The 25871-nt window shown below is 42.6% G+C and overlaps 1 protein-coding gene across 1 annotated transcript in view; it reads left to right on the forward strand.

Moving 5' to 3' along the window:
* The first annotated feature begins 20542 nt into the window (after positions 1-20542).
* LOC126342072 (progestin and adipoQ receptor family member 4) overlaps positions 20543-25871 on the forward strand; it is a 177888-nt gene continuing 172559 nt past the window's right edge. Inside the window, exon 1 of the mRNA XM_050001824.1 lies at positions 20543-20775. Coding sequence (XP_049857781.1) covers positions 20616-20775 — 160 coding nt within the window. The 5' untranslated portion in view covers positions 20543-20615. The remainder of the gene's footprint in view (positions 20776-25871) is intronic.

Genomic DNA, 25871 nt, shown 5'->3' on the forward strand with positions numbered 1-25871 from the left:
TGGATAGAATTCGCGTGATATGTCTTAACCTCATTAGACAAAAAATTAGTTATCTCTGCGAGGGATCACCCTAATAAAAAGTAGTACCATCTACAGCCTTAATAATGGCTCCATTAGGAGAGCTCACAAGTTTGCTTCAGGTATGCGGTATCCAGCTAAAGCTACTCTTTGATGATTAGATCCCATAGAGCTACTAATTGTGGGGCAGTTGATTACCATGTTTCGCCCGCTATTGCATAGAGTGTCAGACATTTTCTGTGCAATTACGATCGGGTGATTTAGTGGGCCAGTAGAGTGTCTAAGTGTTTGTCAAACTAGAAATGTAGTCACACGACTTTGATTTATTCCGATAAAATTATCCACAAAACCGATAAACAGTAGCAACATTGCCTGACACTCCACTCCTTTTCTCTATCGTCAGACATAGCAAAAACATCCAGTAAGTGCGTTAGCGTCCATAGGATAAATGACTGGGGTTACGAGTGGATCCTTATTCTACGACAGAGCACAACGGTGTTTAGCTGTACACAAATTGCTTTAATTCAGGATTATTGTCAAAGAAGTTCACGAATTTACATATGTTGTAACATGACAAGGTTAGGACAGTTGTCACGATAACGCATTACGTCCTGTTTAATCAAATTATACTGAACACAACAATATCAAGTTTTAACCAGAAGGTTCTCTCTAAAATTATTCTTATTACTACATCGTGAAGTCGGCCAATATTATGACAAATCATCCTATTCCGGTTCTAAGTTCGGTTCTATTTAGGGTGACAGTCAAGTCTACGGAGGATGATTAGTTTTTGTGACAAGCTGAGCAATGATTATTCAATGTTCCTCGAATACACAGTCGACGCAAGCTGGTGACCCAACAAGTTTACGCCTCTGCTAGCGGTATTTACCTTATCTGTGATGAGCTGTCGGCCACATGGCTGCTCTTGTCCTCTGAAAGTCCTATAAAAGCTAATCAAAATCTTTGCTTATATTATCAGCAGAAACTATCGTATGTTTCTCGTTGGGCGAGAAAACATGCACTCATCCCTAGTCTTGAAAAATGGTAATATGCACGTGCATGGATGGAGCAGCGTGCATATTAAAATGCCCTCTCAGTTCTCGCAAGACCAATTAACTGCATGGCTATTTCGTTTCTCCGCTGTTGGACCTCAACGACACTACAGCTAATATCTAGCTGAATGTCAGCCAAAGTGAACGCAGTGTTAACACAAAATTCCTCCTTTGTGTGACACAGAGCGTGATGTGGCCTGTTCTGCACTTGACGCTGGTTCAGAGGAGAGTCCCCTAAATGTTCGGTCTTGTCTCTTGTAGCAAAACTGTCCCCCACCTGTGTCCTTTCGTGCTCCATGCCGCCGGCCGCGGTGGTTTCGCGGTTCTAGGCGCGCAGTCCGGAACCGTGCGACTGCTACGGTCGCAGGTTCGAATCCTGCCTCGGGCATGGATGTGTGTGATGTCCTTAGGTTAGTTAGGTTTAAGTAGTTCTAAGTTCTAGGGGACTAATGACCACAGCAGTTGAGTCCCATAGTGCTCAGAGCCATTTTTTTGCTCCATGCCATGGCTTTTTACAACCAATAGGAGCGTTCCTTTCACCTTGTGGAAACTATCCCTGCCAATCGCAAAGGGACGACCATCAAACTGTGTCGAAATTTCGGCACTTTACTCCTTCCTAGTTCATTTCAGCCAATCAGACAGTTTGTGGCCACTCCAGACGCCTAAAAGTTCCATGCATACACCACGAGCATATCACGCACCTTCCACGTGATCAACTGCATCGCTGGTCTGTTTGTATCCATCTGGAAACTCTCCAACACAGTTTTCTAAAGATTCTTTCCATAGCACACAGCGCTGGCCTACTACCTGTCCTCCTCCATGTATCGCCCAGCGCGTTTGTTGTCCGTCACCACAGGCCGCTTTAAAAGCGTTCTGCTGTACTCGGGCCGTGACAGCGCAGCTTACGTCTGCCCCCACAGTAAAACATTTCCTCCAGCAGCTTTATTCACCTCTTGCTCATTGACGTGCAGGATTTAGGTTCAGTTTGTTAATACCGTCAACCGAATGTCATCCCTTTGCATTGCATTCTGTACATCTTAATAGGCAAATCTGTTCATTTTCGTCGAAGTATGTCAGGTGACATGTTCATCTAGTCGTTACGCTGTATTAAATCTCTTATCTAAGGTGCGAAATCAATATTAATTTAATCTGCCACCTTACAATTGATACAATAGCTGTCCCCTGTGGCCGAGCTGTTCTAGGTGCTTCGGTCCGGAACCGTACTGCTGCTACGGTCGCAGGTTCGAATCCTGCAACGGGCATGGATGTGTGTGAAGTCCTTAGGTTACTTAGGTTTAAGTAGTTCTAAGTCTAGGGAACTGATGACCTCAAATGTTAAGTCCCATAGTGCTTAAAGCCATTTGGACCTTTTTTTTATGTAGTAAGATCTTGGCATATCTGACATAAGGGTCTGGGGGAAAGATGCTAATAATCGTGCAAGTGAATTAATGGCAAGTTTATTTGCTAACTCAAAGTCCCCAGTGATTGTCGTGATATTAACTGAAAGTAGACAATACTTCAGAAGGAAATACGTCACACCTAGAGATTGGAGTTGAAAGCACTTTCATTAATTCGAAATGCAATACTTCAAAGTGAACCCTGAAGTGATCGAAATGTTATAAAATGACTTTACTTTCCCTGCACATCATCCCGCAAAGTCAGTCAATGTCGGCACCAATGAACTCGCCAACAGCAAAGTGCAAATCAGCCAAAAATTTCTGAAAGTCCTTCGATACATCACCTCTGGTGGCAGCACTTGGGGGCGACCAGGCTGAAGACAGAGACTCAGATGAGACCAACGATGAAAGAGAAGATGAAGGTGAAGTGATCTCTGTTAGAACGGTTGCTGCAAGGAAAAGCTCTGCATTTCTTGTTGAATTCAGAGTGATTAGGCTCTACATCTTCCGAGTGCTAACCGATCAAAATGCTCCTCAGAACATACTAGTCAGTCTCCTTCCCTGGGCTGTGCTCTATTTGGGAAACCAGTGACGTTCATCTTCGCATCTGCAAGTCGCTTCATTCTTCCTCCCTCCCTCCCGCCCACCGGCCCCTCTCTCCCCCTCCCCTCTCCCTCCCGCCTCCCCCTCTCCCTCTTTCTCTCTCTTTCTCTCTTGCTGTGGCCAATGAGGCGGTCTTTCTTTGTTAGCACAGCTAAACTTCCCTGTTTAACCAGTAGCATATTTAAGTGAATGAATCCCTGTAATTCTTACAGCATGTAGACGCTTGTTTTTTTGCAGAATAAATACGTCCAGTGGGTCTCACATCTTCAAATGCCCACAACTATGGTTCCCAATTTTATTTTCGAGATGTTTATGAATGCTATGTGATGCAATTCACATAAAACTCTTCTTTTTACTTCAGTGCCTAATATTGCTCTTTGTTAAAGTAAGTCTCTCTTTCTGGGTTGCAAAATGTTAGCGGTGAGAGCTTGTATCGCAGGAGGTCCTGTGTGTGTGTGTGTGTGTGTGTGTGTGTGTCTGTCAAGCCTTAGCCGCCATACGGCGGCATCACAAAAAACTGCGTCGTCAAGAGGTATTCAACTTCACCTCTCCCTTAGGAGGTCTTCTGTGAAATGGCTCTAAGGGTGGTGAAATCGTTCAAATGGCTCTAAGCACTATGCGATTTAACTTCTGAGGTCATCAGTCGCCTAGAACTTAGAATTAATTAAACCTAACTAACCTAAGGACATCATACACATCCATGCCCGAGGCAGGATTCGAACCTGCGACCGTAGCGGTCGCTCGGTTCCAGACTGTAGCGCCTAGAACCGCACGGCCACTCCGGCCGGCTAAGGATGGTGACCAACTCTTATTGTCCCTGCACTGTTCAGAATGCTTTTAACGTTCCCTCGCTATTACAAGGCATGCAAAGTCGAATCAAGAGTAAGTGAAGAGAAAGTTTACAGTGGACGGTTACCGACAATCATTAGTACTACTGTATATCGTATATCTCGGCGTCAGTCAAACATTCTCGACAGTTGGGTCTCTCGTTTCGAATCTACATGTTACATGACTGTTTCTAGAAAAGCAGTCACCAAACAATGTGAACATGGGTGTTGTCATCTTGAAAGATGGGAGTGTCCAGAGCACACTCACCATCAAGATGCAGAAGAAAGGTCAAGACTTGGTCACTCCCAAAACACCAAAGAACCACCTCCGGTCTGAACTACAACGCAGACATACTGAGGTTTAAACACACCTTTTGCTTGTCGCTGCACTCAGCTCTTCGTTTCATTTGAAGAGAGACAAATTCGCGACTTGTCAGCTCAAGCTACACACCTCCATTTAGCTAATGTCCAGTTTCTGTTTTCTTTGGTCCACTGAAGATGGGCAGCTTTATACGCCACTGCGGACACTGACTTTTTGCGAGGCACCTAACGCCAAGTGTCCAATGCATGAAGTGTCCTTCGCAATGTTAGGTAGAGAAATTGGTCGAAATGGACCTACCTTGTCTCACGGTAGTGGGTCTGAAACCAATTGTTTTTGAGAAGGCGTCCTATCTGCCTCTGGTCCCTGTCAGTCATGATCTTTTTACAGTCACTGTTCTTACACAGTGTACCATAGCTGCCAGTGGTACACCATTCCTTGTAGACCTGTTGGACTGTACACGTCAACAAATATAAAAATTAGACAACTGCATGCGCAGCGTTGTCAATGACATGAGCGGCTTTGTCATGGGCATGGCTGCTTCCTTCTGCCGATCTGTTGCGTGTCCATGTCGACCGTTTCTACTACGTTGATTCCATTCAACCGACTGGCACGCATTAACCGCATAACAGCTGTGCATTGCGTCAGCTACAGTGGGTCACGAGAGTTGGTACAAATTCTACACCATCTACAACTAACCAAAGCGACTAGTATGCTCTTTTAAGGAGACAACTAATTTTTGCCCAGTGAAATAACTTACTTTTGATAAATATCACAGTGAGCTTTAGACTGTCATTTGCTAGTACGAAGTTTACTGAAATGAGTACTCAACCTTACGTGGTTATAAAGGTTACAGTGTTCAAAGCTTCGTCTGGGAATTCTCTTACTGTATTGCTGCGGCGTGGATTATGTTGAAATTACAACAGGAAAAATGTCATTCAGGGTTCCTGTGCCCTATACACTCTGCTATAAAGCAGTTGAAAAATGCATGATGTATAAAAATTATAAGCGCAAAATACTGATGAGCAGTACTCGAGAATCCATCGAACAGTGTTTTGCAAGCCACTTGGTAAGCTTCTAGGGGATCAAACTGGTGAGGTCACCGGTCCCTAGACTTACACACTAGCTAATTATCTTAAGTAACTTACGCTAGGGAAAACACACATACCCATGCCCGAGTGAGGACTCGAACCTCCGACGGGGAGGAGCCGCGCGAACCATGACAAGGTGCCTAAGATCGCGCGGCTCTTCTTTCATGGATGAGTTACATTTCCTTAAGATTCTTCCTACTAATCTTAAACAGCTGTTAGTTGATACTTTATTCAGGCGAAAGTTTCGCTGCCTTAAAGCAGCACCTTCATGTGATAAGCAGTGTCACATATATTAGCCTAGCACACGGAGACGCCCCCAACATTCGTAGTAACAGAATCCAACCTCATGCCTCATGAAGAGGCAACAAATCATTACGGGCAGAGCACTAGAGCGAATAGTGCTGAGAATAAGGGACAATAACAAATTATTCGGAACCGAGAGGTTTTATTCAAGTTCAGTTTACCTTGAATTTCAACTACTTTGGCTCCCCGTATCATAAAATTGCATCTGAATCTTAGCTAGGGATCTGATTTTCTTACTACTGATTTTATGTGGTTATACCACTTTAAAATCGCTCCGGATGTTTACTCCCAGATATTTTACAGTAATTTCTGTTTCTAATGATTTTTCAGCTGTAGTGTGATCGTACAGCAACGGATTTCTTAAAGTATTTATGCGCATTATGTTACATTTATTTAGACCAGTCTCTGTACCAATCATTAATTCTCTGCTGGTCTTCTCGCAGTTAGCTACACTGCTCTAGTGTCGCTATCTCCTTATACAGAACCACATCAGCTGCAAACAGCACCATCAAGCTTCCGACGTTAGCCACTATATCATTTACGTACACTGGAAACAGTAACGATCCAGTCACACTTCCTTGGAGTATTCCTAAAATTAACTTTATATCAGTAGATTTCTTCCATTAAGAGCGAAGTGTTGAGTTCGGTCTGCAAGAGAGTTGTGAATTTAGTCAGAAATATGGTCCGATACTTCGCAAGTTCGGATGTGTTTCACTCAACGACAGTGCGGATCTGTATCAAACATCTTCCTAACGTCAAGAAACACATCAGTCACAGCGTTCTGCACCTCTTACATTAATATGGGACACTTCAAGGAACCACCCTGTATATTAAGCTACGTCATATCACCATTTAATTATTACGCCGGGCGCTTACAGGTGGCTCGAACAGTGAGCGGAATCACAGGAAACCTAAATAAGTATGACCCAAATGGCTGTAAACCCTCTTCCTATGGAATGTGTATCCGGTGCGTTAACCACTGCGTCATGTAGGCTCCACTCACCTTTCCGTGGCATCAGATGGTTAGTAAGGCAGCTACAGGCGTGGGAAAAAGTATGGAAACATCAAAAATGCAACACAATACCATACCTAATATAGTGTAGGAAAACCGTTGCCATTCAAAACTTCTACCAGTAGTCTCGGAAAAGATTCTATATGGTTTCCAAAGTAATCTTACACCATCTTTGCTGCAAACCATCTTTGCTGCAAAACAATGGCAAGCTCGGGTAATGATGAGGGAGACGGATAGCGATCACGCACCCGAAGTAAATCTCAAAGACTCAATAATATTGAGATCTGGTGACTTTGATGGCCAGGGGAGATCCGACAAGGCATCCTCGTGCTCACAAAACCAGTCCTGGATAATGCGAGCTGTGTGAACTGGAAGATTGATGTTCTGGCTATGGGGGAATAAGGATCGTACCATGGAATAGACCTGATCAGCTAAAATTGCCACATGATCCTCGGCAGTAATGCAACCTTGTAAGGTAACCATGATGGCCATGGGACACCGCGATATCTCCTCAAATCGTAATCGAACCCCCGTCAAGTTTTACAGCTCAGCGAGCACACTGCATCGTAGGCAAGGGATGGCGTCCGCCGCACTTAAATTCGGCGAGAAGCTGGAAACAATGCGAAACAAGACCCATCCGAACAAATTTCATTCTCCCATTGCTCCATGGCTTCGGCACCTCGTTTTCCTCTTACGGGCATTTGCATCACTGATGTGTGGTTTTGTAATTCGAGATCGCCCTGCAATTCCCGGATTTTGGAGCTGGCTTCGTCTTATTTTGGTACTGATGCGGTTCGCGGGTGCGATTTTTAGTTGTACAGCTACATTTGCAGCTGTTGTTCTCTTATTTTTCACCACAATCGTCTTCAATGACCGTCTGTCGTGTTCACTAAACATACATTTTGTCCGGGTTGTGAATTAGGTTCAAATCGCTCTGAGCACTATGGGACTTAACAGCTGAGGTCATCAGTTCCCTAGAACCTAGAACTACTTAAACCTAACTAACCTAAGGACATCACACACATCCAAGCCCGAGGCGGGATTCGAACCTGCGACCGTAGCGGTCGCGCGGTTACAACTGAAGCGCCTAGAACGCTCGGCCACTATGGCCGGCTATGAATTAGGAGACGATGCTTTTCAGCTTTACTTATATGCGGCACAAATTTTTGATACGGTGCCTCTTGAAACCTCAAACACTTCGGCTATCTTGTTTACGGAAACGCCCACGATACGAGCCCAAACAATTTACCCACTTTCGTATTCATTTATTTCCGACATAAAGCAGTCACAACTAAACAGAACACAGTTCTGACCATGACTGAAATTTGCAGTCCACCGAGAGCACGGCACAGGTGCCGTTCGTGATCACTCACCAAATACAACAGCGCAACTTGCAGGCTTGTCTAGCATCTGCATTCATGTTCGAGGGTGCATTTATCGCGGTGTCTCCATAGATTTGTCCGACCCCTACACTCCCTAAAAGTACGAGTGTCTAGGAGTATGGGCAGAGGGCGATTTAAAGTGGAACGATCACGAAGAACTAATCGCAGGAAAGACAGATGCCAGACTTGGGATTCATTGGAAGAATCGTCAGGATACGTATTCCGTCAACAAAGGAGGTAGTTTACAGTACCCTCGTTCGACCATTACTTGAATATTGCTTGTCAGTATGACATCCGTACCAGAGGAGACTCATAGAGGAAATAGTGAGGATCCCAAGAACAGCAGCGCGTTACGTTGTTTGTTCATTTCGTAAGCACGGAAGTGTCACGGAGATGATCAAACAACTTTAGAGGCAGACGCTGAAAGAGGGACGTTCTGCACAACGGTGAGGTTTACTGTTAAAGTTCCGAGAGCATACGTTCCTAAATGGTTCAAATGGCTCTGAGCATTATGGGACTTAACATCTGGCGTCATCAGTCCCCTGGAACTTAGAACTACTTAAACCTAACTGACCTGATGACATCACACACATCCATGCCCGAGGCAGGATCCTAACCTGAGACCGTAGAAGTCGCGCGGTCCCGGACTGAAGCGCCTAGAACCGTACGGCCACCGCGGCTGGCCATAAGTTCCTAAGAAACTCTGCATGGGGCTTAATTACATAGAATGCAAATAATTTTAGTTTTTGTCGCTGTGTGTCAGGTTACGCAGTCTCGTAACCGGTTGGCCCTGAATAATATTAGTACGCAATCTGACTGCACAGAATAACAACAAAGAATGAAAGGAAATTTTCGTTAATACAATTAATTAATTAAGTCCCCAGCAACTATAAAAGCTACTAAACAGCAGGCTATAAGTGTAACTGTTCTGTGTGTGGAAGTGTCATTCAACATACACATCTGGCACGGTTCTTCCTCAATACGATCAGATGCTTTAAACGCCATTTACAATGAAATAATTTACAAAAAAACCAGAAATACTATGATTGCACATGGAAACTAGAATTACACTCTAATACATGAACACAAGCCAGATGCTTTGTTGACTGAACCTGTGAGCAAGAGGCATTGTTAGTTAGCAAGTTTGAAATAAATTAAAATAAAAAATTCGTTACCTTCATATATATTGACGAAAAATACACTCTGATCATTACAACATCCCCAATCGAATAACATATTGTGTCTTGCCGAACAGAACAACTAGTACTCTATCTAACGTCTCAACAAGCACAGATCACGCCTACCTCAGAACTACAACTGCCCACAGCAACTTCTCAACTACAACCGCCAGTGGAGGCGGTTGAATAACACTCTTTGGCGCAATCTCTGGCGCTGTGACTCACTGCAGCCACCTTTCATATGCCCCTCCTCCACGGGCTGGAATTTGATGGTATTTTTGTCAGCATTGGTGGTGAAAATACCACCAAATTCGTCAAAAAAAATACAGACAAAAATAAAAGATAATATTAAATAAGTAAATGCCACATAACTAAATTTTGGCTTCGCACTGACCCTTCAATAACCTAATATATAAAATACAGTAAGGAATACAAATGCTTGCATACATATGTTTTTACATAATAGTTTACCCAAGTATCATGTCGTTAAACAATTCAATCAATAGCGTCAGCAATGACGAATAGGTGCAGGTAAGAGTCTCATAACATTTCATAAACAGTAAACACACAAAAAATCAGTTTATATAAATATTCACATAAATTCCTTTCAATACTTCAATAAACAAGTAGAGTAGTTGACAGATCCATCAGTGGCACCCAGCAATGTGGAACAGGTGCAGACACCAACAAGTGTCATCATTTCAGTAGAAGCAGTTCCATCAGTGGTACCCAGCAATGTTGAATAGGTGCAGACAGCAACAAGTGACATAATCTCAGTAGAAGTAGTCCATCAGTGGCACCCAGCAATGTTGAACAGGTGCATACACCAACAAGTGACATTTCAGTAGAAGCAGTTTCATCAGTGGCACCCAACAAATGCTGAGCAGGTGCAGACACCAACAAGTAACATCATTCCGGTAGAAGCAGTCCATCAGTGGCACCCAGCAATGCTGAGCAGGTGCAGACACCAACAAGTGACATTTCAGTAGAAGCAGCTCCAACAGTGGCACCCCGCAATGTTGAGCAGGTGCAGGTAACAGTCCATAATATTCACTATCACTAACTAGACAGTTCATCAGAGTTTATCAGCAGAAATTAAACATTTCCAAGTGGCACTCATCATGTTGAACACGTGCAGGTAACAGTTCATAATATTCACTGTCACTAATTAGACAGTTTATCAGAGTTCATCAGCAGTAATTAAACATTTCCAAGTATCACCCATCAATGGTGAACAAGTGCAAGCACGAACAACAGTTTGAATGCACACACAACTGCTTTTAGAAAATTATCATCAATGCTCTTACACTAAACATACAAATTATAGCAAACACACAAATGATATCAGATAATTGTCATATTAACTATTACAATACACAAATAACAGTAAACCTATAATATTTATGGGTGTCAGTGCAAGCCACAACAAACAAGTAAAATAATATTTAGGAGATAGGTCGGTACCAATTATTTGGGATTGGGAAAGGAAAACCCACTCATCTCTCATCCACATTTAAGTACTAGTGTGTAATTGAATAGTGTTAACTGTGTAAATGCAATTCTGTCAAAATTTGATGCTCAATATGTGTATCAAGTAGTAGTGGTACAGTGTATAAAAGTCAATAATAGTTAGTCAACGTCATAGTCATCATGTCAAGACCAATGTTTGCCAAGCCAACTTTTTCTGATCAACTGTCAGTGTGCCATGATATGCAAATACTTCCTTTCTCCAAAAAAAAGTATATACTGCTTATTGATTTAACAAAGTGTGTGTGTGTGTAGACAATCTTCTAGTGCTCTAGTCTACCATCTTTATCCTCCTTGTTCCATAAAAACCAACGAAAAAAAAATATGGTCCTCACTTACTTTACCTCTTATCCACCAAAACTCCAATAATCTTCAGCATCACATAATCTTAATACTTCAATAATACCTTTTCCGTCGATACATATAAACCTTATCACCAATATCATTTACCTTACCTCTTACCCACCAAAACTCTAATAATCATCAACATTACACAATCTCAATACTTCAATAATACCTCTCAATACGTTAATACATATAAACCTTATCACCAATATCATTTCACTTGTGTAACAACTCTTTCCTCTAGTCAGTTTCCTCGAACAAGTACAGATAAAATCCTAGTGCAAACTTCAATTCATCATCCCATACAATCCGAAGACACAGTGTCCACACACAACTTCTATGTAATCCATCTGGCCCAAACCTTCTACTCATTATGAATTATAAAATACATTTTGGTTACCTTGTCCATCATTAAATAAAAGAAATGCATACATGACCTCTAACAGCCTTTAGTTTGAATAACTTTCAGTAAGTAAGTACGAATACGGAGTGTGAATGATCGTAATATTTCACAGCGTGTACACCACTTCAAGAATCATGGCAAAACAGAAGCAAACATGTGGAGTATTTCTTGTGTCAAGTGTCACTTGCTATTTCAATTGCTCGCGAAGAATGCAGTGTAATAACTGTCAATGGTCTAAACCTAGTGTTGGAATGTCATGTCAATAGCTTCCTTCCTATTAACTTAAATTTATGCAGCTTCCATAAAACCTCCAGCTCATGTGACTTCGATGAAGTTTCTTGTACCAATGTCGTTCGTAGAATTATAGCAGTTCATTTTTTTATCATAAAATATAAGGCACTGAGCGTAAGCAAAACATGCAATAGCGAGTAAATATACCAGTAGAGAACAGAATGTTAACAAGTGGATGTAGCACAATCCCTATAACGAGGCTCTGCCAAGCGAATAATATATAATTAATACTATAGTATGACCCAAACTCCATGTTCGTACACCATATATCAGCACTTCTATATACCAAATTAAAGAGTAGTTATGACAACAAAACAGAAATGTGTAAATATGCAATCCATACGCAAAGCAGCAAACATAATAAACAGGTCATTAGCATTATATCAGCATAAGCAAATAAATGTTCGTATGTAATCTTAATAAGTAAACATGAAGGCGCAAGCAGATAAATCACAAAGTATAACTTACATACATAACCACAATCAGCACAATTAATCAGGTGACAATTATAATTTAAATAAATAAGCACAGCAGGCACATAATAAAAAATATGATATCAGTGAAAAAGCATAGCAGCCAAGCGATGCATAATATACATAATTAACAACCCTGTTCACTTATCAATCATTGTCAAAATCAGGAAATGGACGTAAGCAGTCGCTTTACAAGTAAATTCATAGAACATAAAATTTAGCACAAAGCATAAATCACGTAATCTCGAGCAACAACAAATTACGTTTAAAGTACGTACCTAAGTGGAATATGTTACCTGAAAAATAAACTCAATTAATAGTTACCTTTTTAGTTTACTACTTTATTCTTCGAAATTACATTCTTCCTGAAATTTTCTCGATAGCAAGTCCTCTTAACGTCGGACACACACAGAATTTTCCTGAAGTTCTTAAATATTTTATACAACCATATCCTGAAAAATACTGAACGTTAATAACATAATTTATCAAGTCACTATAGCTTTACACTGAATTTAATCAGAGAAATTAGACATTTGTTTACGGCTGTCAGTGCATTCGCACTGGGCGCTCGATCAGCTGTAGGTACGCGTGACGTTGGAAGTAATTGTTTGCGGTCAACGACTGCCTTGTGTGGCGCGCAGACTTGACTGGTGCTTTGAGTATGTGCCGCCGCCGGAACACAGCGCGGCATCCTTGTACTCTACGTGTGTTTACGTATAACTGTTAGTTTCTCATAAGTATGTCATTCCACAAAAAGTTTAACGTTCGATATATGATGTATTCCCTTAGAGCGCCGTGATTTAAGAGTTTCTACTTCGACAGTGTTATCATGAATAATTTTGCGAATGCTATATGGACCGTTATAAAGCAGAAAAAATTTGCGACACAAGCCTTTTCCTTTGTGAGACAAACGATGAGACTTAATTAACACCTTTTCACCAACTGACAAGATTTTTAAACGACCAGGACGTTTAGCTGATTTCTCTCTTCTAGCAGCCGCAGATGCAATATTTTGTAGAGCCAGGTTGACAACTTCAGAACACCGCAGTTTCCGTGAAGGCGGAAAAGGAACGATTTCAGAAATGCGATTTGTCGGTGCTTTATTTTTTAATATCAATATAGGCGGTAAAGAAATTGAATCATTAGGGAGTTCATTCAGAATGTTTTGAAAAATATGAAGATACTTATCCCACGTTCTGTGATTCTGATGACAATAAAGTCGACACAATTTATTGATTTCCTTCATCCATCTCTCTGAAGCGTTAGATTGAGGGTGAAAAAGGGAAATGAAAATTGGTTTAATCTTACGACGCCGTAGACTACGAAGCCAAATTTTAGAGCGAAACTGTGATCCATTATCTGATATAGCTTTATCAACATGACCCACTTCTTTAAGAAAATGTTTGATGAAAGCATTAGATACTGAACGAGCTGTTGCTTTGCGTAAAGGTGTAAAACACACATATTTTGATGTCAATTCCACTGCTACCAAAATGTACGCAAAACCATTAGTAGAACGAACCACTGGGCCGAACAAATCGACTGCAGCCATGTCCTTTAATTTCGCTGGAATGATAGGAAACAACGGTTTATAGTCAAAGTTTTCGCCTCGTGGCGACAAAGACCTACCGCGTCTGTCCCAGTGCCAATGTCAATTATTGTCAAGTTTGCGCGCCTGGAGCTCTCTTGTTGCTTCTCGTAAATGAAATAAATTATTTTCTTCAGAGCCCTCTGCTATCTGTGATTCTAAATTTCTTCTGCTGTCTTTTCCTACGATTTCGCTTTCAATTTGTTTGACTTTCTTTCGTAACGCCTCAAATTCCCTTTAAACGCGTTCATTAAATTTTCCCTGATTTTCAACATGTTTATTTATGTTCTGGTACTCTTCGGTTTCTGCAAATGGCAATGGAGCTGTATCGTCTGAATCTCTGTCCCCATTTAAACCAAGACTTGTCAGTTTATCTGAAATCTCCTCAACTCTTTCCGATAAGTTACCTATTTGTTCTTTCTGTTTATTTACGTCTTCCGTAAGTGTCACGACTCGGGTTTCAGTATTAACACATTTAGAAGTTACCTGTTCATACTGTTGTGTTAGATTATTTATTCTGTCATTTGGTACAGATTCCTCGATTCTTTCAAATATTTCTTCCTTATCGTGTGCGCGTTGTAAATTTAACTCTGAAAATTTTTGTACTATCACGCGATCTCTTTCTTCCTGTTCTCTATCCTGTTCCTTTTGTATGATTTCTGTTGAAATTAATCTATTATTGTGAGCATTCAAAATCGGTTGTACTTCATCTCTAATTTCTTTCTTTAATTCATCTTTCATGTTTTTAAAACATATCCCTATTCGTGAGTCTAACCGTGTTTCCATTGTTTCCATCTCAGTTTCAGTTGTTCCTATTTGTGATCCCACTGTTTTTAATTCAGATCTTAACTGTGTTCCCATTGTTCCCATATCAGTTTTAATTGTTCCTATTTGTGATCCCACTGTTTTTAATTCAGATCCCAAATTCAATATTGCACTCATCAACTGCTCCATATTAACAGATTTGAAACTCTTTTCACCCCTAACATTTCCTGCAAAATCAACTTGTTTCGTCATAGCTGTAAAGCTATCTGTGTTCGATACTATTCCAGAATCTTCTGTCGTTAATCTCGAATTCTGAAAATTTTTTGATTGTGAAAAATTTTGAACTGGTTCAGACTAATTTTCCGACTTACTAAATTGTTTTATGCTTCATTATTCATCATAATGTTCTCCTGTGTTGGCGAGTCCGCCATGTCAACAATTTCGTCATTCTGACTATCCATCATTTTTGCCTTTTTCATCGATCGCGTAATCATTTACAAAACATACGAAACTCGTCACTATACGAAAATTACACACAATAACACTTTATCACCAACAATACCATTCACACGAAATGCTTCCCGAGAAACACGATTAACGAACAATTGAAATCTTCATAGTTGCACGAAATTGTCAAACCCGTATACAAGACATCAAAATTAAATTCTGCAAAAATACCATTAGAAGGAAGACAGACAACTACAAATGTTCAGTTACCAAATTTACACATGCAACATAGACTACAATTATTAAACTACAAATTACTACAACAATACTACTGTCTGTAATTTTTACTTAGACTACAATTATTAAACTACAAATTACTACAACAATACTACTGTCTGTAATTTTTACTATCAAAAGAATTCCAAGGGACGATCCGAAGCAGCGGTAACCACGTGCATGGGGGCTTAATTAAATAGAATGCAAATAATTTTAGTTTTTGTCGCTGTGTGTCAGGTTACGCAGTCTCGTAACCGGTTGGCCCTGAATAATATTAGTACGCAATCTGACTGCACAGAATAACAACAAAGAATGAAAGGAAATTTTCGTTAATACAATTAATAATTTAAGTCCCCAGCAACTATAAAAGCTACTAAACAACAAAGTATAAGTGTAACTGTTCTGTGTGTGGAAGTGTCATTCAACATACACATCTGGCACGGCTCTTCCTCAATACAATCAGATGCTTTAAACGCCATTTACAATGAAATAATTTAAAAAAAAAAAAAAACAGAAATACTATGATTGCACATGGGAACTAGAATTACACTCTAATACATGAACACAAGCCAGATGCTTTGTAGACTGAACCTGTGAGCAAGAGGCATTGTTAGTTAGCAAGTTTGAAATAAATTAAAATAAAAAATTCGTTACCTTCATATATATTGACGAAAAATACACTCTGATCATTACAACATCCCCAATCGAATAACATTAGTGTCTTGCCGAACAGAACAACTAGTACTCTATCTACGTCTCAACAAGCACAGATCACGCCTACCTCAGAACTACAACTGCCCACAGCAACTTCTCAACTACAACTGCCAGTGGAGGCGGCTGAATAATACTCTTAACTCAATACAGCGTGAGTCAGAAGGAAAAATACATGTTTTGAGGGGTGATACTGATTTTGAACAAACAACTTCGTATGGATATTTGCCCTATTCCGAATTGTTTCCAAGTTAGAACAAAACAATATTACTACTGTTTAGTTTTTCTTGAATAACTCGAAAACTGCACCCTCCAGCGAAAACGAGTTGCAGAACAAAATTAAATTACGTTACTGGCCATTAAAATTGCTACATCACGAAGATTACGAGCTGAAGACGCGAAATTTAACGGACAGGAAGAAGATGCTGTGATATGCAAATGATTAGCTTTTCAGAGCATTCACACAAGGTTGGCGCCGGTGGCGACACCTACAACTTGTTGATAGTAGGAAAGTTTCCAACCGATTTCTCATACACAAACAGCAGTTGACCGGCGTTGCGTGGTGAAACGTTGTTGTGATGCCTCGTGTAAGGAGGAGAAATGCGTACCATCACGTTTCCGACTTTGATAAAGATCGGATTGTTGCCTATCACGATTGCGGTTTATCGTATCGCGACACAGCTGCTCGCGTTGGTCGAGATCCAATGACTGTTAGCAGAATATGGAATCGGTGGGTTCAGGGGGGTAATACGGAACGCCGTGCTGGATCTACATCTACATCTACATCTACATGACTACTCTGCAATTCACATTTAAGTGCTTGGCAGAGGGTTCATCGAACCACAATCATACTATCTCTCTACTATTCCACTCCCGAACAGCGAGCGGGAAAAACGAACACCTAAACCTTTCTGTTCGAGCTCTGATTTCTCTTATTTTATTTTGATGATCATTACTACCTATGTAGGTTGGGCTCAACAAAATATTTTCGCATTCTGAAGAGAAAGTTGGTGACTGAAATTTCGTAAAAAGGTCTCGCCGCGACGAAAAACGTCTATGTTGTAATGACTTCCATCCCAACTCGTGTATCATATCTCCCACACTCTCTCCCCTATAACGTGATAATACAAAACGAGCTGCCCTTTTTTGCACCCTTTCGATGTCCTCCGTCAATCCCACCTGGTAAGGATCCCACACCGCGCAGCAATATTCTAACAGAGGACTAACGAGTGTAGTGTAAGCTGTCTCTTTAGTGGACTTGTTGCATCTTCTAAGTGTCCTGCCAATGAAACGCAACCTTTGGCTCGCCTTCCCGACAATATTATCTATGTGGTCCTTCCAACTGAAGTTGTTCGTAATTTTAACACCCAGGTACTTAGTTGAATTGACAGCCTTGAGAATTGTACTATTTATCGAGTAATCGAATTCCAACGGATTTCTTTTGGGACTCATGTGGATCATCTCACACTTTTCGTTATTTAGCGTCAACTGCCACCTGACACACCATACAGCAATCTTTTCTAAATCGCTTTGCAACTGATACTGGTCTTGTGATGACCTTACTAGACGGTAAATTACAGCATCATCTGCGAACAGTCTAAGAGAACTGCTCAGATTGTCACCCAGGTCATTTATATAGATCAGGAACAGTAGAGGTCCCAGGACGCTTCCCTGGGGAACACCTGATATCACTTCAGTTTTACGCGATGAATTGCCGTCTATTACTACGAACTGCGACCTTCCTGACAGGAAATCACGAATCCAGTCGCACAACTGAGACGATACCCCATAGCTCTGCAGCTTGATTAGAAGTCGCTTGTGAGGAACTGTGTCAAAAGCTTTCCGGAAATCTAGAAATACGGAATCAGCTTGAGATCCCCTGTCGATAGCGGCCATTACTTCGTGCGAATAAAGAGCTAGCTGCGTTGCACAAGAGCGATGTTTTCTGAAGCCATGCTGATTACGTGTCAATAGATCGTTCCCTTCGAGGTGATTCATAATGTTTGAATACAGTATATGCTCCAAAACCCTACTGCAAACTGACGTCAATGATATAGGTCTGTAGTTAAATGGATTACTCCTACTACCCTTCTTGAACACTGGTGCGACCTGCGCAATTTTCCAATCTGTAGGTACAGATCTATCGGTGAGCGAGCGGTTGTATATGAGTGCTAAGTAGGGAGCTATAGTATCAGCGTAATCTGAAAGGAACCTAATCGGTATACAATCTGGACCTGAATCCCAACGGCTTCGTATCACTAGCAGTCGAGATGACAGGCATCTTATCCGCATGGCTGTAACGGATCGTGCAGCAGCGTGTAGATCCCTGAGTCAACAGACGGGGACGTTTGCAAGACAACAACCATCTGCACGAACAGATCGACGACGTTTGCAGCAGCATGGACTATCAGCTTGGGGACCATGCCTGCGGTTACTCTTGACACTGCGTCACAGACAGGAGCGCCTGCGATGGTGTACTCAACGACGAACCTGGGTACACGAATGGCAAAACATCATTTTTTGGAAGTATCCAGGTTCTGTTTACACTATCATGATGGTCGCATCCGTGTTTGGCGAAGCATGTATTCGTCATCGCCATACTGGCGTATCACCCGGCGTGATGGTATGGGGTGCCATTGTTTACACGTCACGGTCACCTCTTGTTCGCATTGACGACACTTTGAACAGTGGACGTTACATTTCAGATGTGTTACGACTTGTGTCTCTACCCTTCATTCGATCCCTGCGAAACCCTACATTTCAACAGGATAATGCACGACCGCATGTTACAGGTCCTGTACGGGCCTTTCTGGATACAAAAAATGTTCGACTGCTGCCCTCTGATCTCTCACCAATTGAAAACGTCTGGTCAATGGTGGCCGAGCAACTGGGTCGTTACAATACGCCAGTCACTACTCTTGATGAACTGTGGTATCATGTTGAAACTGCATGGGCAGCTGTACCTGTACACGCCATTCAAGCTCTGTTTGACTAAATGCCCAGGCGTATCAAGGCCGTTATTGCGCCCAGAGGTGGTTGTTCTGGATACTGATTTCTCAGGATCTATGCACGCAAATTGCGTGAAAATGTAATCCCATGTCAGTTCTAGTGTAATATATTTGTCCAATGATTACCCGTTTATCATCTGCATTTCGTGTTGGTGCAGCAATTTTAATGGCCAGTGATGTACAAGAGCGCACCTGCAGGCTTGTCTAGCATCTGCATTCATGTTCAAGCCTGCATTTACCGCGGTGTCTCCATAGTTTTACCCGACCCCCACACTTTCTGAAAATGAGAGGATCTAGGAGTAAGCGTACAGAGCGATTTAAAGTGGAACTGTCACATAAAACTAATCGCAGGAATGACAGATGCCAGACTTGAGATTCATTGGTAGAATCGTCAGGATATGTAGTCTGTCAAGAAAGGAGGTAGTTTACAGTACCCTCTTACGACAATTACTTGAATATTGCCTGTCAGTATGGGATCCGTACCAAAGGAGATTGATAGAGGAAATAGAGAGGAGTCCAAGAACAGCAGCGCGTTACGTTGTTGGTTCATTTAGTGGACACGGAAGTGTCACGAAGGTGATCAAACAACTTTAGAGGCAGACGCTGAAAGAGGGGCGTTCTGCACAAAGGTGAGGTTTACTGTTAAAGTTCCGAGAGCATACGTACGTAAAAGACTCAACAAATGCAGCGTGAGTCAGGAGAAAGATGCGTGTTTTAACGGGTGATACTGATTCTGAATAAACAACTTCGTATGGACATATGCCATATTCCGAATTGTCTCCGAGTTAGAACACAACGATATCAGTACTGCAAGTTTTTCTTGAAAACTCGAAAACTGCACCCTCCAGCAAAACAGACTGTATTCATTTTTTTCGTCTATGGCTAATACTTTCAGCGAAGAGAGCGCGAGAATATCGAAAATTAACGCGACATGCATACGCTGTAGCTTCAGTAATTTTTCTAGGCCAATTTGTTACTTTTCTGACTTGATGGACCACAAGTGTCGTGTATAAAATTGTTCGTCTCATCTTCCTGTGCGCTACTGTGGGACGTTGTAAACAGTGACAATGTTTGAATAATAGAGGAAATAAATAACAGTGCACGTTAAATGTGTCCTCTCTCGGAAACCATTCGGAATGGGGCATATGTCCAGATAAAGCTTTTGTTCAGAATCACGAATACCATGAAAACACATACCTTCCCTCTTGACTCAACTTGTATGTTATTTCCTCCTGTATAAGAAAGATAAAATTAGAGAGATTCGAGCCCACACGGAGGCTTGCCGGCAATCGTTCTTGCCGCGAGCCTTTCGCGACTGTAACAGGAAAGGTGGGAAGTGACAGTGGTTCTCCAGGTACCCTCCTCCACGCACCGCAGGTGGTTTGCGGAGTACGGATGTAGATGTAGATGTAAGGCTAGGCGACGGCGGGCGAGGTGACGCGGCCGCAATGCGCAGTGCGCAGCATCGACCGCGCGCCACTGGAGGGGTGAATCGGAGGCGGTGGGGTGCGTTGGCGGCGGCAGAAGCTGTCCAGCGTGCGGACTGCGCGCCAGCAGCAGCCAGGTCGTGTGCGGGCGGCATGGCGCGCTCGTGACGTCATGGGGCGGGGCCGGCGCCTGCTGCGCTTCCGCGACATGCCGGCGCACCTGCGCTTCAACCCGCACATCCGCGCCGGCTACCGGCCGCTGCAGGGCGTGCGCGGCTGCCTCGCCAGCCTCTTCTACCTGCACAACGAGACCATCAACATCCTCACGCACGGTCAGTCGCTCCTGTCCGGACGTGCCACTGCAGCCTGCACTACTACACTCTGTTCACAATTACTTTAGGACCGACAGCGGCGAAGGATTTAGCCGGATGAAGTCTGCGCGGGAGGCAGGCCGATCCACGTGAGCCGTGGTCGCAGCAAGCATTCGCGATTGTCGGCTCTTTACCCACACCATCACAGCACTTTCCGCGTGCACTGTGCCTCAGTTTTAGGTTTTCGTATGATCGTTCGTTGGTGCGCTGTAATTTTGTACGTTTTCATGTCTTACGTCGTTTACATGTTGTCACTATTGGTTGTCGGCTGATACTGAACTTTAGAACAAGTTCGTCGAATGTTACGAGTGCAAAGTTCGGCTTCCCTCTCTTGTTCAGGGGAATGTGGTACGAAGTCAAGTGAGAGAAGCGTGTTATGTATCTGCATCAAGATAAAACAACTAAACAGTGGCCAAGGCTTTCAATGTCAACAGAGACAAGGCTGCAAAGATTGTCGAGGAAATGTTCGAGAAAATCGAGTAAGCTGGAAATTCATCGAAGCTAGAAACTCTGTGGAAAAGTATGCGTAGATTCATTTTCTAGTCATTCGATGCGTCGCAGAAAGGAAATTCTAATGTTCGGCATGTTCCTGGGCACATTTACGTTCAGTTTCCCTTACAGTCGCACATCGATAGTTACAGTTGTGCACAACGTGGTCTTCCACTGTTGGCATTTCTGTGACCGCAAGCTGGTAGTGGAGATACAAGATGTTGTAGCTTGGCTATGTCGATATTTAGGGCAGATACGTGACGTCAAGATTGACGTAATGGTGTGGCTTGATGAGAACTTGATCAATTCTGGCCATGTGCTCTAGCAGGGCTCGACAGATGACACAACCTAATGACGCAACAGGGGCAGATATTCTAAACAAATGCGTAAAGCAAGGTTTTTCACAAAGTTTCCCCTGCTTTTCAAAAGGAGGAGGATAGATCATCACGAGGAAATGTACTCGATAAAACCAAATAAGAGAAAACCACTAACAATTGTTCGTGATTATGCTGCTTACCAATCTGTTATTAACAAGGCGCGTATGATGAAAAAGCGAGAGGAGCAGGTGATACACTACAGAGACAATTACCCTGATACGAAATTGATGAACTAGGGAAAACATACGGGCGTACAGTCATTAGGTTCTCATCCTGTCATCGCCATTTCATTCCAGTAGAACTGATATGGACCCAAATAAAGGTTACGTTGCCAACAACACTAAAAACGAATTATACTGTTTACAGTAAAAACACTCAGCAAAAAAAGTGTTCGGAAAGTCACATCTGAAGACTGGAAGAAAACTGTCAATCATACACAGTCCATGATGAATTGGCAGAAAGAGTTTGTGTTTTTTTTTTTTTTGTAATCGGTATGGGAAATTATGCACCAATAAACAACCGACAGTTGCACTTTATCATGTGAAAGAGTTTTCCATCATCATCATCACAAAATTGACTAATAATTAGAAGGCTGTTACAGCAACTGAATTCGAATGATCATCATCTTAGTATTAATCGCACTAGAGAAATCTCTTTCACTGTTTACATTATAATTGATGCAATGCTCAGGTAGTACAAGTTGTTAACACTGCACGTCTTTCTTCCAAATGGATAAGTATCCTGATTTCAATGAAGAGGCATAATTTTTATTGTGTTACAAATAAACGCAAAATTTGATTAGAAAACATAATAATATGTTAATGATAAACCTAATGCTCTCTTTCTTACAATGGAACCAAACGGGCGGACGCTGAGGTTCTGGCTCGCGACCGCAGCATAAAGCGTGACAAACTCAAGCTATGCATATGAAGGCATATTGTGTTGTGAAGAATTCGTTGCAGAATGTGTTCGCCAAAATTCAATAACAAACAAGTTTCCTATTTCCCACATGTCGGAAATTTGGCAACATCGTCAGGAAACCCATTTTCTTAAACTTTCCATATACAGTCTTAAAAATTTGGTGCCCTGAAGAACCTAACTGAAATTTAAACATGATGCGGCTGTCCCACTGGTTAGCACACTGGACTCGCATTCGGGAGGACGACCTTTCAAACACGCGTCCAGTCATCCATATTTAGGTTTTCCATAGTTTCCCTAAATCGCTCCAGGCAAATGCCGGTATGCTTGCTTTGGAAGGGCACAGTCACTGCCCCACAAGATCCAGGTATTAGTACCCTATCTGTACACCGAAACATTCGCGAATTTGAGTGAGTTCAGCGGAATGTATGATTACGCGTGTGTTCCGTGCCGGGCGTGAAAAATCTGCTCCGCGTCTCCAGGTGTTCCTGCCGAAGTGTCAGTCCTAAAGCAATTTTGAACAGACTGTGAGACAGTGTTTTTCGGGTCGCTGTTCTTCTTTTCCCCAATACCGCTAGCCTTATTTAAGATAGTGTTCTCACCTCGATTACAAAGTGTAAATTTTAATATTTGTTATCGTGTAAGTAAACGCAAAGATCTGTTTCCCGCTTAGCTCTTGACACACGAGTGGAACATTAAGCATTACATTTAACTCAAATGATCTCGTGTTAGCAGTCTTTGACAGAGTTCCAGTTTAGAAGACATGAAAATATCTTCATTTTAAAAATTTTGTGCGGGTAATGTACCTACCTAAATTCAATAACGAAAAATTTTGTAGTAGACGGAAAATTCGTTAACGTCGTCAGGATAAGCGTGTTTGGTAAATTTACAGTTTATTGACTTAAACATTGCCCTGGACAGAACTGAAATGAAAATACACTAAAGCACCAAAGAAACTGGCATAGACATGCATTTTCAAATAGAGAGATGTTTAAACAGGCAGAGTATGGCGCTGCGGTCGGCAACGCCTATATAAGACAAGTATCTGGCGCAGTTGTTAGATCGGTTACTGCTGCTACAATGGCAGGTTATCAAGATTTAAATGAGTTTTAAACGTGGTGTTATAATCGGCGCACGAGCGATGAGACACAACATCTCCGAGATAGCAATGAAGTGTTGATTTTCCCGTACAACAATTTCACGAGTGTACCGTGAATATCAGGAATCCGCTAAAACATCAAGTCTCCGACATCGCTGCGGCCGGAAAGAGATACTGCAAGAACGAGACCAACGACGACTGGAAAGAATCGTTCAACGTCATAGAAGTGCATCCCTTCCGCAAATTGCTGCACATATCAATGCCGGACATCACCAAATGTCAGCGTGCAAACCATTAAACGAAACATCATCGATAAGGGTTTTCGGAGCCGAAGGCCCACTGTTGTACCCTTGTTGATCACAACGCAAAGCTTTACGCCTCGCCTGGGCCGGTCAAGATCGACATTGGACTGGTGATGACTGGAAACAATTTGCCTGGTCGGACGAGTCTCGTTTCAAATTGTATCGAGCGGATGGACGTGTACGGGTATGGAGACAACCTCATGAATCCATGGACCCTGCATGTCAGTAGGGGAATGTTGAAGCTGGTGGATCCTCTGCAATGCTGAAGGGCGTGTGCAGTTGGAGCGATATGGGAACCCTGATACGTCTAGATACGATTCTGACAGGTGATACGTACGTAAGCATCCTGCTGATCATCTGCATCCATTCATGTTCATTGTGAATTCGACGGACTTGGTCGATTCCAGCAGGATAACGTGACACCCTACACGTCCGGAATTGCCACAGAGAGTCTCCAGGAACACTCGTCTGAGTTTACACATTTCTGCTGGCCACCAAACTCCCGAAACATGAGCATATCTGGGATGCCTTGCAACGTGCTGTTCGGGGGAGATCTCCACCCCCTTCGTAATCTTACGGATTTATGGCCAGCCCTGCAGGTTTCATGGTGTTAGTTTCCTCCAGAACTACTTCAGACGTTAGTCGAGTCCCTTCCACGTCGTGTTGCGGCACTTCTGCGTGCTCGTTGGGGCTTACACGACAGTAGGCAGGTGTACCAGTTTCTTCGGCTCTTCAGTATAGGTTGGACCTCTTCCAGAATACAATGCTACTGCCATCTTTGTATATTGTATAGTTTGTGATTTTGAGTGAACAGAGAGAATGTCAGATTATTGTGTGTTTCGTACTCGATGTAGCAACTCAGCTCCGTCCCTCCACGTGGTCGTAACGAAGCGTCTCTCCAGTAGTATACTGCCTGACAAATAAGTGAAGTAGTAGAATGTTTGGTAGAAACGCACTGAAACCTCGCAGGTTGAGAGGAAATATAATGTAATTTAAATGATTACAAAATCGAGTAATATTTCCAAACAATTTGACGGCATGAGCCCACTTCTGAGTATGACGTTACACTCTATCATGCCTCGATGCATGCACTGATTCAGTTGGGAGAGCTGTCATAAGGCCATTATATCCCCCTCGGAGGCAGTTTGCTTAGCGACTGTTGTAACATATCCTTGATATCATGGGTACCAGCGCTGGGACAGTGTTGGCATCCGAGCTGGTCCTAAACATGTTCTGTCGGGGTCAGGTCTGGGGATCTCGCTAGTCACGGGAGTGCCTCAACGTTACTGAGACAATCCATAGAGGCCGGCCGCGGTGGCCGAGCGGTTGTAGGCGCTTCAGTCTGGAACCTGCTACGGTCGCAGGTTCGAATCCTGCCTCGGGCATGGATGTGTGTGATGTCCTTAGGTTAGTTAGGTTTAAGTAGTTCTAAGTTCTAGGTTACTGATGACCTCAGATGTTGAGTCCCATAGTGCTCGGAGACATTTGAACAATATATACAGACACGTGCCGTTGATGGATGTGCCTTGTGACGGATCACTGTGCCGTCAGAATGCCGCCAATCACTGTCAGCCAATACGTGAAATCATACCCAGTGGCTCCGCTCAAACACTATCCGCCACGTCCTGAAGTCATACCCAGTGATACTGAAGTCATACCCAATAACTCTCCACACCATGTCATAAGGGGTAACCCCGCTTTGCCTCTTCAAAACATTGGGAGAATGGGACCTCTCCTTACGTCGCCTCCATGCTTGTCGACGATGGTCATCCAGGGTAGTGCATAGCTGCGATTCTTCGCTGAACACGATGTGACGCCATTCATCAGCACGCCGTAGTACCCGGTCATGGCACCACCCAAAACACAGACGTT

This window comes from Schistocerca gregaria, chromosome 1 (genome assembly GCF_023897955.1).
Source record: "Schistocerca gregaria isolate iqSchGreg1 chromosome 1, iqSchGreg1.2, whole genome shotgun sequence".
In the NCBI taxonomy this organism is placed as follows: domain Eukaryota; kingdom Metazoa; phylum Arthropoda; class Insecta; order Orthoptera; family Acrididae; genus Schistocerca; species Schistocerca gregaria.